Below are 17,823 nucleotides of genomic sequence, written 5' to 3'. Positions count from 1 at the left end.
TTCAAGCGTTTTAAAACACGTGATGAAGAAGCAATATCATAATAACGAATGAACAGTGTATCACGAACTGTTATGTATGCCCGGCATACGTACATTGATGACGCCAGCGCAGCGCCTAACCGCGCGCTGGATGCAACGTGTTCAACACAAGTTGCCGCGCGCTGCGCGGAAAGCATCGGGGCCGCTCGGAAATGCTCGGTGAACTTCGTTGGGAGGGCTTTGTACCGGTCATCGGGTGTGCGGCGTGTTCCGGTCATGTAGGCCCAGAACAATCTCCGATGGTTTTTTACCTCGAGTTCCAGAGCATATAAGGTCCCCTATTTTGCCCTGGGGATAGACACCTCCGAGACGACACCGGAGGCGGAGAGCTGCTGCCCGCTACTGTACACCGTCAGAAATCTCGCCTGCCTGCCGTCACGCTGCCCGAGCCACTTAGAACCACTTGGTAAGACACTTCTACGTAAAACTGTTTGCCCAGCTTAGAGCAACAGCGTTAAGACAGCGATACCAGTTGGATCAATACTTATAAATTCAGAAGAGGGGTCAGCGTTGACGGCGGCATGGTTTGGAGATGACGGTGTTTGAGCTTAAAACCACCCAGAAGAGACATTTTCTTTGATTTGACAAATATAATTACTCCCGGATTCAACAGTCAGAACTACGTGTTTTCCTGTTATAAATGCACTAACACGTAAATGTAGATACCAGAAGAATTTTGGACATTGAGGACTTTAAACGTTGATCAACTTAACAGTCACTCCGACGCTTGGTTTAGTGATGTTTAATAATTATGTTCCTAAGAATTAATGTCATACTTAAGAGCGTTAACGTAAATGATAAGTGTTTTAGATTTGTGTGTTTGAAAATCATAAAACTTGTTTACTATTCGTTTTTGAAGTAACTGCAGATATCCTTAATCTTGTAATATATTAACGTGTATCAATGTTCTGCCTTCAGCATTCAAGTATGGTTTATTGTCACTTCATGTATTTTGTTGTAAATTCACGTTATTTGAATTGACAGTGTAAACCGACGCATTGCCGCGGACGTTATGTACTAGTTGAGTAGCCCCAAGCGCAATGTTTTTATTAAGGCGCTTTCACTTAAGAAAGGGCTGACCTAATCATTTTTGTATTTTATGTTCACAGAGACTTTCCAGCTGTCTAACAAGTGAAAGCTCTGGAAACAAATGTGATTTTTTTATATCTTGAAGTTAATATTTTTGTTTGCGATGAAGGGTATGTGTATTTGAAGAATAAAAAAGTTGATATCTAACACTTAGCACGCCTCTGTCTACCATATCACCCCTTGTTCCTCTTGCGTTTCACACGAGAGGTTACAGAACATAAAGTGTTTTCTTGTTCAGAATCACTTAACACCAAACTCAGACTTCTAAAAGATAAAAAATTATTTTCCGCGTTATTTCATTAAATACAGTTTTACCAATTTTCACGCTATTCAATATGAAATGAAGGTAAGCTAATTCCAACCTTTTGTGAAAATTTTAATAATGCTACTGTATTCTAGTGGTCTAATAATGAAGCCGGTTTTTTAGTTCATAAACTACACCAGATATAGCACTGGTGTCAAACAAGGTAAAAAAATGTTGATGTTGTGTTTGGGAAATGAAGTGCATTTCATTTTTCAATAGGTTTTCAAGACGTTTACATTTATTCACAACAAATATTCGTTCAAATTCAAGATAGGAGAAAAATCACAAAATAATATTTTTTCTAATGTAATTCTCTTTTAAAAAAATTATTTATCATAATTTTAATAGTTCAAAAATTGTTTGCTAGCAGATCTGATATTAGAAACTATGAAATATTATCTTCCTGGGCCTACAATTTGTAATTTAGAGGTAAATTTTGGCTGCAATAATTTAAAAAATATATATAATTTTTCATGTGAGTACAAGATAATTATCAACAAAGCTTAGTTGTAAATAAGTAAATAATTTAAATTGCATTATAACAGTACCTAACTAATATAACTCCATTAAAATCCTAATGGGCCTACGAGGTCAAGGTTATGCATGAAATGTTATAATGGCTTCCAAAGACACATTAAATAAATGTCTTATTAATGTTAGTTAGTTTAAATTTTTATTTTTTAACAGAAAATTTAAATACCAATGAATTAAACATTGTAATGAATAAGGCCTATTACTAAACAACATAATTAATTTTATTGAGAAATATTTTATTCCACAAAGTGTGAGTAGAACATATATAATAACATGAGTGTTATCTAAATTTTTCGATACATATATATACATAAATAAAAACCACTTATTTAATTAAAAAATAGCTTAGTTATTTTAATTGTTCTCACATATATAATGTTTAATTAATTACACAAAATTATACTGCTGGTATCAAAACATAATTTATTAATTAATTTTAATTAATTTTATTTCACATTATATTTTACATAAATGACACATTTAGCCAAGTCATATTTCATTTAAATTTCGAAAGTTATAGTGCTTTTTTAAATATAAACGTTGCTCGCGTGATGACATCTTCTGGCCGAAGGAGAATTTGGCTTGTTTTGAAGGCTTTAAGTAGCGTATTTTAAAACATATTTTGCTGAAAAAACAAAATATATATATATTAAAGCATTTATATTCATTATCAACGTATTAATGACAAACTATAAATAAGAGAAAAAAATCCATGTTTCATAATTATTTATTTAACAACTCCTATTACATTCAAGAAATTTATGAATACATGGATCTCAAGCTTTTTAAATGTTTGTTACGACATTATTGCTTTTCAGGTTAAAGCAAAGTGTTAATGTAATATTTAAACATAAATCGAATTGTCTTTGAACCAAATGCTCATACTTCGAAGTAAGTGAATCTTCATTGTGTCATGAAATAAAAACGCATATCCTACAAACAATGTAACAAGTAAATAGAACTTAATACACAAATGAACAGTGTCCTCAGTTAAGAATATAATTCTCTTTGTCACTATTTTACATATTTGTTTACCTCTATTACATTTACAACATTGAAACTTCTCAACAAAGCAGGACCTTTTGTTCAAGTATATGGTACAACCATATGAGATCTGTAAACTTTGGAAAAGAGTGTAAATAATAAATGTTTTGGTTTAAATAACCGTTCATTTTTATGGGCTTTGGTTTCTCAATGTCAACATAGATACTTATATTTTACAAACAAACTAACTTAAAGGAATAGTCAATTTTAAAATTTAGGTGATACAAAAATACAAAATAAACTTGAAATATTAATATGCAAAAGATTTATATACTTCAACTGTTAAGTGAAAGGTTATTGTATCCATCTTTCACAGGCAGTTGGTAAGGTAAAAAATTGCATTTACGGAATTTTCTTCGAGATGGGGAGAAACACCACTTACCAATTATATAAAAATAATTATATAGTTTTAAGTTATAGTCGTTTATTTAAAATCTATTTATTAATAATAAGTAAAACTTGGCAAATATTAAGTAATAAAGCTTAAAAGGCTAACATATATAATTTTTATTTTCAAAGTCATTGCCAGCTAAGGAAATCAGTTTATAACGTTTATTGATTGAGTAGCAAATAATCATTTATTTAAAATATGCCTGCAATGGACATTTGTCTAAGACATAGCAATAAGGTAAATGAGTTATTCCGGGCGTAATTTAATTTTTGTACTTATCAGTACATTCGTAATGCTTCTTTTCTTTAATCTTTATTTTCCTATACTTCAATGAACAATTTCATAAATGGAGGGTTGGAAATCAAACAACATTAAAGAGAAAATAAAGAAACATTTAGTCATATTTGTTTAGCAGAGGTCCTTTTTTATTTTTGGATAGACATTTCATTATTATATTACACAAAATATTAAGAATATTAAAAAAAATATTTTTGAATACTATACGTAGAAAAATAGATAAACGTGCAAATTATAGAAGACAGTATTAATATTTTTAATAATTTTAAATATATATTCAATAAAAAATTACGAGTCTTAAGCATATTTGTTATTTTCAACCAAGATTTAACCAAGTTTCATTGAGGATTTATTTTAAAAATAAACTTATTCAATAAAATAGTTATCATTTATTCTTAGTTAATTTATTCATTCGATCATATGTGAAAATATTATCCAGCAAAGAAACTTCTGGTACGCTGAACAAAATATATTATATGTTAAGGTTATTGCATTACCGCGTATGTTCTCCTAAATGATATTACAAGCATATACAATAACCAAAATTTTAATCTTGGTAAAACCGCAAATAAAAAAATTAAAATAAATACGCAAAAAGTAAAGTATTACATCCAATGAATAAATTTTAAATAAGTTCACGGTGATTTGAATTACTAAAAGAATTAAATTAAATCTCAACTTAATATTGTTCTGCTTCTTTAAAGTACAAAGCAAATGAAAATATATTTATATCTAAATATGAATTCTAAGAAATTATATTCTATTAAAATACCCTTAATTTCTCGGCACAGCTCTATCACATATATTCATTGTTAATTTAATAATTTACTAATTTCAAATTCCTTTGTAAGTGGAATGTGAACGTACTATTGCAAAAAAGTATAATATATATACTTACAGCCATCAGACACTTGCAAATAACATCAGCTGCTTCTGTGGCTGGCTCACATGACTTTACCTTCTTGGCGACTGAAACAGGCAGAAAATATTAGTGAAATTTAACCAAGAAATAATTTTCACATAATTTTTTATTAGGAAGAGAGGGTGAGTTACATTATTTAGGTGTTCTTTTTCTAGTCACCGAACTGAAGACGTGACTCAGATTACGAACGGGCTATTCATCCCCTCTTGAAAAACTTGTCATACTTTATTTCAAAGAGTTTCTGCAGCACAGATTAATTGCAAATTGATTACTTACACATTAACGTAACAATAAATTACTAATGGTAATGACAATTACCATTTATAGCTTACATAATTTCTCTCCCATATTTCTTTAGAAAAAATGTTAAAATATTAGTACCTATATTTGCAAACCTCTTCTCGAGGCAAAGTTTCTTTACAATGATATGTTTAATAATTTCATTTTCATGTTTAACATTGTTCTTTAGCTTAAACTTAATTAATACAAAAAAATATTTTTTTGAAAAAATTTAATAATTTTTCTATATACGTAAAAACCATTGTCCTTTTTAATATAGATCTTAATTGCAGTGATGCTAAGTACATTTTTTAAGTTAAAAAAATTACAATATTTTGCATGTTTTTTTTGTATTAATGGTAAACAACTTCTTGAAATAAAATCATAAAATATTATACAATGGTTTTGTGTAATCAATTGAATATATAATAATGAAGTAGCTATATCACAGCAATATTTTTTTTAGGGTTGAGAAAATTATTGAAAAAAATTAAGCTGTAGGTGCCCAAATTGAACCTGGGAAAAGTTTTGTAACTTACCTTGAGCCTGGCAAGTATTTCCAGCTTTAATCATTTTCTCTTTCTCTTGTTTGGTTTTACCGCACTTTTTACTCATTTCTTTCACGCCTTCATTGTTTACCTGGCAAGTCTCAGGGTTTATCTGAAAAATAGTGATCGAGAAGATGCAACATAATAGAAAATTTTGAGTGTCAGAACCCTGATAGAAAAATAATACAAAAAATATGTTAGTAAATTCAATTATTTAATGAAAATGTTTTCCATGGTTCGTTTAAACAATCTTTGGACCAATACTTGATAGCTACAAGATTTTACTGCCAATAATCTTATATTTTCTTAAATTCATTGTAATACATTGCAGAATTTCCCAGTATAAAATTTTGATACAGCCTATATTTTTAATTATGTTACATCACTTTAACCAAAGGAAAAAAAGTTATGTCATCTAAACCAACAATTTATTTTAATACAATCAAAACTTTTTGTGTTACAATATTAACTCTCGGTATACGGCCTTTTGTAGGTGTTTATTTCGTGTATGGGACGGAAGTCGAAATAACAGAAATCTATAACCACGATACCGAAGTCGTCAAGATGGCGGACACATGTATAGCGGTTGAGAAGCTAAAGGGGTAATTTTTGACTTGATTCAATCATCATCACTGCAAAATCATTCTATCACTGTCTTTAATATCATAATTATACTAAAATATTAAATTATAATGATTTTAATCAGCCTAATAAGTTAAATGTGTGTCAATAGGCATAATTTAGACTAAGATCTGTCGTTCAAGCAACAAAAAAAACAATATACAAACATATAATTAGTGTTATTTCAAGTGTATATAAATGTTTTGAATAAAAAAATATAGTAATGCCATAGAAGTATAACTTACAATTTATTCGGAAACTTTATAGTATATACTGTTTATTTGATTTTAACAAGTTGGGCAAGATTTTAATAAAACTCGTCGAATATCAGGTCCGAACCTGGGTTTAGGAATTATTTCAATTATTTTTTTGCTTGTATCGGAGCATTTCTATAAGTTTAATTTTCCGTTTCTTTTGTGCTGATAACTGCGCCTGATAGTAGCAAGCAATTTTTAAGGTTCAGTCAGCGATTTCTAGCGGCGAACTCAGAAAGTACGTATGTGATTTGCGTCCAGAAATTTTGTATATGAAAAACAAATATTTTATTTATCAGTTTATTTATGCCGCTTGGCATAATTATGCCGCTTTGAATAATTATAGTACAATTTCATGTCCGACTTAGTATTATACGTGTATTTGTAACATGAGAACACATACATTTTCTTGTTACCGAAGTTAGATTTTTACACATCACTGGCGATTGCTGAAAGAATAACTGACTTTTTTTATTGTGTTTTTATTGTATTTGGTAAATTTAAATACAATAGCTTTGTGAATACGTAAACATAAATCCTAAGGGACATATTAAATAAAAAAATCGTATTTTTAAATAAGGAATCTAGTCAGGCAGAAGTAAATATATAGGAATAAAATTATTAACAAAAAAAATTATTCTCAATTTCCCTTATTTTGCTTATTTGAATAGGTAATTGGCAATAGAAGGTTAAGTTTATTTTTATGAAGAAATATTAATGTTTCTATACATAATAGAGTGGGAAGTAAGAAACTTTGTATGAATAAAATATTGTAAAATTTAAGTACTACAATTGTTTTTATTTATTTTTAAATGTGGGCAGATTATTTTGTGTCAAACAAGCGTTTAAATTACTTGATGTGTTTTTCTGCACTCGGAATATAATTTTTCATTTAATAAGAACTTATAAATATTTTTGAGGTGGGCTGATTCTGCATATTATATAGTAATGATTCATTTAGTGCATCTAAAAAACAAATAATTTGCAACTAAGTATAAAAAATTAGCAAAAGTAAAATCTTTTTCCAAAAAATTTAATTCATAGCTATTAAGTGGGATAAAAGTTAAAAGGCGAAGAAATATTTACACACTTTCAAAAACAGGCATACAGACAGGAATGTGAAAACATGAAAGTTTTTGGCTTTTCAAAAAAAGACATATATTAAGACAATGATGTATTATTTTTTAGTCTTCTTAAAAAAAAGACTGTAAAATATATGTAATTATTTTATTTATTTTATTAGATATGTGCTAATTAATTATTTTAATCCAAAATATTACACAAATTTGAATACTCACCAATTTACTGCATAAAAGGACGCATACAAAAGCTTTCTGAAACAACCAACCATGACAATTAAATAATACCACTCAATTCATTAAAAAACTAAAACTTTTTAAGAAGATCATGTCTTACCTTTCCAGATTCTGATTGAGGGCATTTTTTGCAACTATATCCATTTGTTCCTCTTAAATCAAATAGAAAGAAAAAAAAACAATTATGACCAAGCAAAACATAAACAAGTTTTTTTTTATTCGTTTCAAAAATTACAATATAGGCTATGCCATAATCAATGAACATAATTTTAGGTAAAGAAGTAATTTAGTGAAATCCAAATATAATTTCCCATTATGGTAAAATTATTATGTCCTTATTAGCAGACATAGGTTATTCAAAATAATTCAAGTTTAAATGATTATATATTTCAATAAGTAAATTAAAAATATGGGTAAAAGTGTATTTACTTCGTTTCAATTAATAACACTCTATGTCAATTTGGGCAAGATTGTTTATTTGCTCATTTGTTCATTAGTCTTGTTGTTTTGGCATTCCGTCTTGTCATGTCTATACCTGTTTTATACATTTGCTATATTTTAAAATATGTTTGTTTCAAGCAAAAAAAAATTAAATTTGGAATTAATTGTTTGATAGTATAATTTTCAAGCTTTTCTACATATATTGATAATTATAGTGTGAAAGGCATAGAAAAGGAAGAGTTGGTTTTTTTAATGAAATAAAGTGATAAAATAAAATAGGTAAAAATAATTGTCATAGTAAAATTACCAAAATTTTTAAATATATTCCGGGTATCCATCAGTAAAGGATAAAAATTGAAATATCAGTTTTAAGAAAGAGAAAATGATATCGTAGTATCTACCTAAGCAGGTGGTAAAAATTTAAATGTAAAAATGTATATATTACTATATAAATTTAATTTACTCTTATTCGTTCTGTAACAACTTCCGTATGTTAAAAGGTAAAAAAAATTGCTTTTATTTCCAATATTTCCCAAACCAAAGAATGAACATATGTAAACACATCTTAATAAAAACGTAATGTGAAAAATGTTTAAAACTTTTAATCGCTTTAAAAAATACGTGACAATTAGTAAAATAGTATTTGAATAATTTTACTAATGCAAATTTCTTTAAGAAAAAAAAGTATAAAATTTATATTAATATTCTTATAAATAAAAATTCATTTTTTCTACTTAAATTACAATTAGTAAATTTTGCTTTATAACCATTCGTACTAATACATGTAATAAATTGTTGCCATTTTACTATCTTTAATATCACCAATATCCTAATGCGATGGTTGTATAAATGAAAGCAAAAACATTGATTACATTTAAATGAATTCATTTATGTGTATAGGTTTGGATGTGGTTTTAAAGTTTAAAGGGTTATCGCAATGGGAAAAAATACATTTATATTTTTTGTTAGATTTCAAATAAATACTAATACCTATTGTAACCGTTATCATAGGGAAACTTTCAGAAAATCTTTATATAGTTTGTCGTTTATTGCTCCATAGACCCCAAAACTACCGTCAACTCAAACGTTTATATATATTATATTTATTTATTTATATCACAATTTTAGGGCACGATAAGAATTGCAGTTTTTTACAAATAACATCAAAACTGATACATAAAATCTAGAAATTACAAATCTCATTTGATTTCAATAATGGGCAATATCCGACCAAAGGGGTAGTAATGGGGAAAGTTATAAACATAAAAATCGTTGTATCTCCAATAATATAAAAAATAAAACATCCATTTTAACGAATTATAACTCGTAGGATGAATACCAAAACATGTTGTATTTATATGTTCAATGCTGGATGCATTAAGTTATATACATTCAAAATATTTTCGCTGCATGGAATATGATAAAATGTTTAATTTATCTTTTTTTAATATTGGCGAAAATTTAGAATGTTATATACATACATTAGTTTCTCAAAATGATTCACGAGTTAATAGGATTTTCAAAAATATTTTCGTAAGAAATAGGTACTTTGAAATCTACCTTCGCTTGTAGACTGTACGGAAAGGGATTTTTAGTATATACAATATTGCTTGTTACACTGTATATCATTATAAACCTCAAAACTGACAACAAAAATGAACATGCAAATACAGAGTGGACAAGCCGAAATCAGTCAATGTAAAAAAAAATACCTTGACAGTACAGAAAATTTCGTTAAAGGATTAGTCAAACATTATTACAACATATACGATTACAGTAGGCTTGGGAACGACGAGACAGCTGCGACAAGAACAGTTAATACAAGGAAAAATAATATTTGGCCAACACAGAAAAAACAGAGGAATCCAACGATGATTCAAACAGATAACATTGACATCAGAAAGACAATACAGGTCTCACATGCGAACCCAACGATGGAATTAAACCAATGTACTTAAAACACAACGATGACAACATACAGTTGCGATGTTTTGGAAACTGTTGTGTCTTAAGAAATCTACTTTCTTCGTTCCTTCATTACAAAAAATTAATTAAAAAAATTATTTCTAAGATAACTCTACTGCATCACAGCTTCATTAATTTTTCTAAAGTAGGTAATTTCTTCATAAAGGATTTCACAGACTTACCATCTTGCTTAAAGTTATTTAGCATTAATAATAAATAAACAAAATTTTATAAATGCTGGTAAATATAAATTAATAAAACTAAAATATTAATTAAAAATTATGTAAGGATAATATTTTTCTTAAGTTTTAAGTTTTACGTTTTTTATTATAAAATTTAGTTTTGATCATTAAATGTCTATTTAAGTAAGTCAAACATACTTTGAGTCATCGAAACACCTTCTTTTTTTGTACAATCATCAGCACACTTCTTTAACACAGGTACCATCTTCATACAAAATTTTCCTCCACTGACCTGAAACAATGGCAAACAATTTTTGATACCAGTTTTGGATTTTATGAGGCTTGACACTATATAGAAATGCATTATAGCTTCATTAAAATATTTTAAATAAAATTTTGAGATAGATTCGTTAGAAAACAAGTTCAAAACTAGAAATATTTTTTTTATAATTCCTCAGAAATATATGCTCTTCAAATCTAATTACTTAATACAAAATTTTTATTTATACATATATTATTAGTTAATTTAATATTATACCATTAAATTATTACCATTTACAATAAAAATTTGAAGCATTATTTAAATAATAAATAAGTAACGATAGTTTAATATTATAGCTTTAATTAAAAAATTTAATTTATTAAAGTCGCTTTATTTTATAATATAATCAAATTTTTCTTAAATAACATTTGGCGTTGCCTCAATTCGCAGGTATTACCAGTGCTAATATATTTATACATTTGTCTCGTACTACAATTTTTATCTTATACATAAAAACCTTTTGTAATGTCTTCTATAAAATCTCAGATGGGTTCAACATTTTTTTTAAATACACAGAAAAAAAAAGTTTTATTTTTACATTCAAAATAATTTCTCAAACATTTGATTATAACATTATAACTTTCCACATGTAAGTGACCGAATATTATTACTACGCATAAATATCTAAGAAAATATTTTTGTATGACAGTAGCAAAATAATTTAATTATATATTTTAATCGAAAGTTATTTTATAACACATTAATGTTTTGTAAGCTTATGATAAAATGTAAATTTTTCTCATGTTCAAATAAGCTCGTTATTAAATAACCATGTTTATTATTTTTATTAGGAAATTTTACTAATTTCAAATAAAAACATTTCTAGGTTTAGTAACGATATATTGTAAATTTCACTTGCTAAAACGAATTTGTTAGTTATATTCACTTTATAAGCAAATACAATACAATAGTTTATGAATACATTTTTTTACATTGTAATTAATAAAATTCTAATTTATTGATATATTTTTGACATGTAACGAATACTTTACTGATAAAATGAAAATAATACCTTTAAGACAAAATAATCTTTGAAAGATTTGTGCAATGGGAGTGCATGACTTGATGTAAGTTTTTGGGCATACGCCATTGCTAAGCACTTTTTCTGTAGAAGAAAACTGAAAAATAAAAAATAAATATAAATAAAAATTACCCAAAAGACAAAAAACACAAATTGAGCAAAACATTGCTGTTGCCAACAGGATATAAACACCACATAATATTCCAAAACAGGAATATGGTCAACAAACAAAGAAAAACAAAGAAAAATATACTAAGAGAACGAAAGAAAAACCCACAAATGATGACAACACAAAATATTGAACCCAAAAAATTCAGCACAAAGGTTGAAACGAGACAAAAACACGACAAAATGAAAAGACGAAACAAACACAATAGTTTTCCAAAACAGAATAGAACGATAAAAAACCCCACAATTGATGACAGCACAAAAATATTGAACCTAAAAAAAAATTCAGCACAACAATTGAAACGAGACAAAAACACGACAAAACGAAAAGACAAAACAAACACAATAGCTTTTCCAGAAAAGAAACAAGCTGTTTTGAAATATTGTGTGTTGTTTATATCCTGTTAACAACAGCAATTTTTTGCTTAATTTGTGTTTTTTGTCTTTAGGGAAATTTTTATTTATTTATTTATTTTTTAGCTTTTAGTTTTCCTCTACAGAAAAAGTGCTTAGCAATGGCGTATGTCCAAAAACTTACATCAAGTTTAAGACAAAATATCGTGAAATTCTCTGTAAACAAAGAAAGTAAATTATGGTTGAAATAATTTTTTTGTATTTACGAATCGGTCTATAAGTTAGGTTTTGGTATTTAAAAATAATATTTAATATTGTATTAATTTTTATTTTTACACATTTTTAAACCATTACTAAACAATTTTTGAACACAAAATATGCGTCTACATTAATTTAACTAAATAACTTATGAAATTATTATTTTGGTAAATAGAAACGTAACAATTTTTTCTGTACAAAAGGATTCTTAATAATATGTCTTAAATGGATTGTAAAGATGTATAGGATTCATTTACTAATTTTTTTTAGTCTCCAAATTTGCGGAATTAATGTGTTAAGTGATAATATTGATGGAGGAATATTTGGTGTATTAATAAATAAATAAATTTGAAACGCCATATTCAGTTCTGTTCAATGTAGCAGATATTCTCAAATTTATTTTTGAATTTTTACGACAAACACTGAATTGGAATGGACTTAAAACAGAAATTCGTATCATTTTAAGTTCTTTAACTAAAAATTAACATATAAGCCATGAAATCGTTACCATGGTACAAAATATATTTTTTTTAATGCGAGACAGTAAAAAAAATTGTAGATGAATTAACTATAGGTGTATAAACTTTCATAATTTTTCATAAAAACTTAATGTAAATAATAAGACTGATATCCTCCTCCTGCAGCATACTGTAAGACGTAGAGGCCAATAAAACATAAATTTTATGACAAAAATTGTTTTAAAGTAAACATTTTTTTAACATTGTTGCTAAATGCATTGCAGTGAGTTCATTCAAAATGAAAGCCTTTGAAATCCCAACGTAGTAAAAATGTTGATATGTTAAAGAAACTGTACCGTTTTATTTTATTGTTATATTCACAGACATTTTTTGAAAACAAAATATTATATATTTATATTCTTCTTCTTTTAGGTTTAATATTTTGCTGATTTCTAGAAAGTATATTTAAAACAATTCAGGAAGTATCCATTAATTAACTAATTATTGGAACCTAAAAATAGTAATCAAATCGTTACTGTTTTCCGTGGTATTCTATAAAAGATTATTTTCGTTTAACTATGTTAATAGATTTTAATTTAAATTTATATAATTATATAACCAAAAAATTAATCAGGGTTAACTATTGAGCAATTTATTGAATTTAAAAAATGTATATTTTAACGCACTGCGTGATTATATTTTAATCATATTGTATACTACTCATAAAAAGAATTCACAAAAACCTTTTTTTGTTTTTAAAATCTAAAGTGTTAGATATTTGTACTGTACTGTTGCAACAATTCACGTCAAAAATACTTAACGTTTTCGAAGAGATTTGTTTGTTGGTATAAATTTGACGTATAACTATAGTTTTTCAAATATTTAAAACAAAAGTTTTTTAAATATGTGCTCCGACGAGCTATTTGCCACAAATCTTTATGTATTATAGCTAGCTATAATTAAGATTTGGCTTTTGACGTGACAACGTCTAATAAATCGATGAACGCCGGCTGCACGCACGAAAAAGTGTCCCGTTACGCTCATTGTCTCTCTACGGATGTGTCCTGTTACGCTCATTGTACGCATGCGCGGCAGCTCTCTTCCACTCGATTGGAGCAACCATTGTTTTGACTTTTCTATCAGGTTTTCGTCGTTTGAATTATTAATATTATGTAACTTAACGATCGGGCACCAATTTTCAGAACAATCGGTACGGTTATTTAAAAGTAATGTTGAATATTCAAATACGTTTTTAACTAACAATGATGATTTATAGTTACACATAATAATTCAAATTAAACCAGGGATCTTTTGCACAATGTTTACAAAATTATTGTAACACATTATAAATACGTTTGGTGTATTTGGGATGCGTATTTGTTATAAAATCGTATTATAAAAACGAAATAATATTATTACCTTATGGTGCTGTCATCTACGGTGACGGACGCGAACCGAACGAATCGTGCTATGTATTAGCTGTTGTGGGAACCAGGCACTGGTTAATACATATTTTCCTTTGTTTATCGCGAGGGGCGTTATTATTAATGAATTATAAATAAAATTGCGTGCCCGGGGCCACAATTGCATATTATTTTGAGCACTGGAAGACATAAAGCGTAAAATATTCTCGACGAATTTTAATCTGTGGTTTTCATTGCTTATTACAACAAAAATTTCGGCAGTAAAGGTTAATTATCCTTGCATTTTAAAAATCGGGTTACTAGTATAATTTCAAGTATTTATTATATTATTAAAATTTAAATGATTCAATTTTATTCATAAAAGTATGCAATAATTTCATCAATGTTTTGTTATGACGTTGTCACGTTGAACTACCGTTCATAAACCGACTTTACAGACAATTTTTTTTTATTATGGTAAATCATAATGGACTCATAAGTAAAAAATGAAAACTGAATGTTACGCTGAGTGAGATTCATAGGCGTATATTTAGCTCTTATATTTTTTTTAAATTTGTCATTACTTCATATGCATCAAATAAAATGTAAAACATAAAATTTCCCAATCCTATATAGTGATTTCTTTAAAGCAGAAGATATATTTAAAATCAACGTTAAAAATATCCTCAGTAATTAAATTTGCGAAAACATTTTATTTTTTACCTTAAAATATTTTTTCAATTATATTTTGTTGTTTAAAAAATTAATTTTTTAGGGGTTATCTACATGAAAACTACATTATTATTCCAAACGTTCTTAATTTAATCGTTTGCTTTCAAATAACATATTAAGATTTTCCTTATCTGGTGTCCTCAAACATGTAATTATATTACATTACTCAATTTACAAACTTTTTATTTTAATTACATTCTGTGGGATCACTTATTTTAATTAAACATTTTATTCGAGGTTCTCTCGTTAAACTTTTGATTTACTTTCAAAATCTGCCGTGGATGGGGAATAGAAAGAGAGAGAGAGAGAGAGAGAGAGAGAGAGAGAGAGAGAGAGAGAGAGATAGATAGCTGGTGAGTGATTGCTTGATGGCTTGATAAACGAATATTTTTCGATGGTGATGGAATATTATTTCAAAATCATTCAAATACTTTTGTCAACGTTTTCATACTTTCTCATAATTTTTCATACTTTTGCCTACTTTCGCAGCCCTAAACTCCGAATTCCGCGGTTCTACCCGGTGTTAGCATTAAAACTGTGATAATAATAAGCATTGTTTGTTTTAATAACTAACATGCTGAAATTCAAAAATAGTATTTTTAAACAATTAAATAAAGATAAAAAGGAGCGTGAAAACTTAAATAACAGTTTTTATACGACCAGATTATTAGTGCAAGGGATGCAAAATAGTTTTAAAAGGTCAAAAAAATTGAATAATTACGCTAGTTGCCATATAATATGAAATTCTTTCTAAGCTATTCAATGCTGGATACACGGAGTTAAAAATAAATTGGTAATATGTTCCCTGCATGGAAAATAAGAAAATATTCAATCGATCATTTTGTAATATTGGTGAACATAAATGTCCAATGACAATGGTATGCCCTCTTAGGAATTTGTAATTTGATTGAATTTATACTCTTCCAACCGTAATTATAATATCACTCCAGACATTTTACCATTTATTTTTTTATAAAAAAATTTCCAGATAGTTTACAGATAGTTTTTAAGTACAAGAAGCGAATTTTTAAAACAATTCACAGTACTTTATTACAAAATAGAATGCATCAAAAAATGGGTCCCTTCCTATGCAAAATAAATATAAATTTATTTAATTAAATCATTGTTTAGAAAAAATAATATTTCGTTACGAAATCTGCATCTAAAAACGTGGCTTTTTAAATTTCAATCATTTAAGACATTTTAAAATAAAAACATTTAAAAAGAAATATAAAATAACTTGCCATGTATAGCGTATAATTTGAGGTTTAGTGCGTGTTTTGTTATATCTACAACATAACTGATCGAACGGGAATAAATAACTTTCTTTTACAATTTTATCACTTTCTGTACATGAGAAGGAACTTTATTTAGTTTGGAGATTTTTATTTCATCCAACCCTACTTCAAATAAGTTTTGGATTCCTTATATTAAATTTAAACTGGTAGTGTTATTGGAAAGGCAAATTTTTGCTGATTTTGTTATAAAAATACAAATTATATCCAAAAATAAGACGATTACCTTAAATTAACAAGCAGTTGGAAAGTTAACTATAGTTAAATAAAGAAATGTAACATTTGGGTTGAACAGAGTATTTTCGATCCTTTTGTAATATTATCACTGAGTGTGTGTCATATTTAAAAGTATAAACTAATACGTTTGGAGCAATTATTAATATAAAGCAATTCAAACGTTAATAACATAATAATACCAATTTTTAACTCTGTTTAAAGTATATTATTAGTTATATTTAATCATAGCATAAAATTGTAATGGCAGATATTTAAACAATTACTCGTTTACAGAACATATTTAGCATTAATTTCTTTACTGTTGAAAAATACAAAGCTGTATGAGGTACTTAAAGTATTTACCAAAACTTTCTTGATATTACAGAGATTGAAATAAATATTTTTTTCCGTCTTCCACTTACTATTTTACCGCGAATGCTTACCTGCAACACACACAGAAACGTGAAGACTGTCAAGGACAGAAGAATTTTTTCGTAAGCCATGGCAACTGCTGTGCCGTATGTCCAGCAATGCCACTTCCTGTTGTGTCTCCGTCAGTTTATATATAATCCGCCAAAACTTTATTCACGCCTGATGCCCTTCCGAGTTACGTACACCTTTATATGTGACTACAGGATGTTAATGTCATTGCCAGAATTTCAGAACGGAGTGGTCAATTAAAGTGGTGGTGATAATATACATGTGTGTATGGTTCGTTTATACTCCATTTCAGTTATTTTTGCCAATTACATTGTAGCGCGTTTCATAACTCCGCTGAAAGGAAATTTGATGAAAGATATGAATTTACATTCTTCCGGCCGACTTTTTTTTTTTTGTTCAAGTGTTGCGTGGTTAAAATCGGAGATTTTAAAGATTCCAAACCACCATAAGTGATTTTTTTTTTCGTTTGTTTGGTAAACAGTTAAAGTAAAAAGGTGTTATAAAAAAGGGAAATTGTTCGAGTTCTTGATTAAACGCATTAAAGATTCTGCTTGTTTGCTTACGCGTGTCTTTAAAAGCCCGAAAGCCTTAAACGTGAAAAAATTACACTATATTCTTATACGAGTAAAATGTTTATCAAAATATAAATCTGCCAACTAGAGCGACACCAGCTTATGGAACAAGTGCCACAGATGGAGTAGACTTGTATTTTATTTATCTATCGATTTAGAGCTTTTATATCAATACAGTTAATAAACCAAAAGAATATTATATTACGGTTTAACTTCAAAAATATAATACATGTTTCCAAGGAATGAAAGATATTTTGCTTATAACTTGAAAATCAGAAAGACAATATTGGCCACAGTTTCAATTAAAGTTGCAAGCTCGACAAAGTTTAACATCCGGCATTATATTCATGAAATGTG

The 17,823-nt window shown here is 27.7% G+C and overlaps 1 protein-coding gene across 3 annotated transcripts; it reads right to left on the bottom strand.

Moving 5' to 3' along the window:
- Positions 1 to 2,168: 2,168 nt before the first annotated feature.
- Positions 2,169 to 17,105, bottom strand: LOC134535638 (uncharacterized). Of its 3 annotated transcripts, XR_010075668.1 has the most exons (7): positions 16,897 to 17,086; positions 10,425 to 10,518; positions 7,739 to 7,790; positions 7,621 to 7,656; positions 5,439 to 5,559; positions 4,597 to 4,667; positions 2,169 to 2,591 (listed from the first exon to the last, which is right to left on the bottom strand). XR_010075668.1 is itself a non-coding variant. In XM_063374824.1 (5 exons), exons 1-5 carry the CDS (start codon positions 16,954 to 16,956, stop codon positions 2,577 to 2,579), a joined length of 303 nt encoding a protein of 100 aa, XP_063230894.1. In that variant the 5' UTR covers positions 16,957 to 17,105; the 3' UTR covers positions 2,169 to 2,576. The 3 variants fall into 3 exon arrangements, 1 of the variants encoding a protein (XP_063230894.1); XR_010075669.1 differs by lacking the exon at positions 10,425 to 10,518 and having other exon boundaries at positions 16,897 to 17,095; XM_063374824.1 differs by lacking the exons at positions 7,739 to 7,790; positions 10,425 to 10,518 and having other exon boundaries at positions 16,897 to 17,105.
- Between the last annotated feature and the right edge of the window lie 718 nt (positions 17,106 to 17,823).

Source organism: Bacillus rossius, chromosome 10, assembly GCF_032445375.1.
Source record: "Bacillus rossius redtenbacheri isolate Brsri chromosome 10, Brsri_v3, whole genome shotgun sequence".
In the NCBI taxonomy this organism is placed as follows: Eukaryota; Metazoa; Arthropoda; class Insecta; order Phasmatodea; family Bacillidae; genus Bacillus; species Bacillus rossius.
The sequence above is the reverse complement of the archived record's forward strand: the minus strand, read 5'-3'. Positions and strand labels throughout refer to the sequence as shown.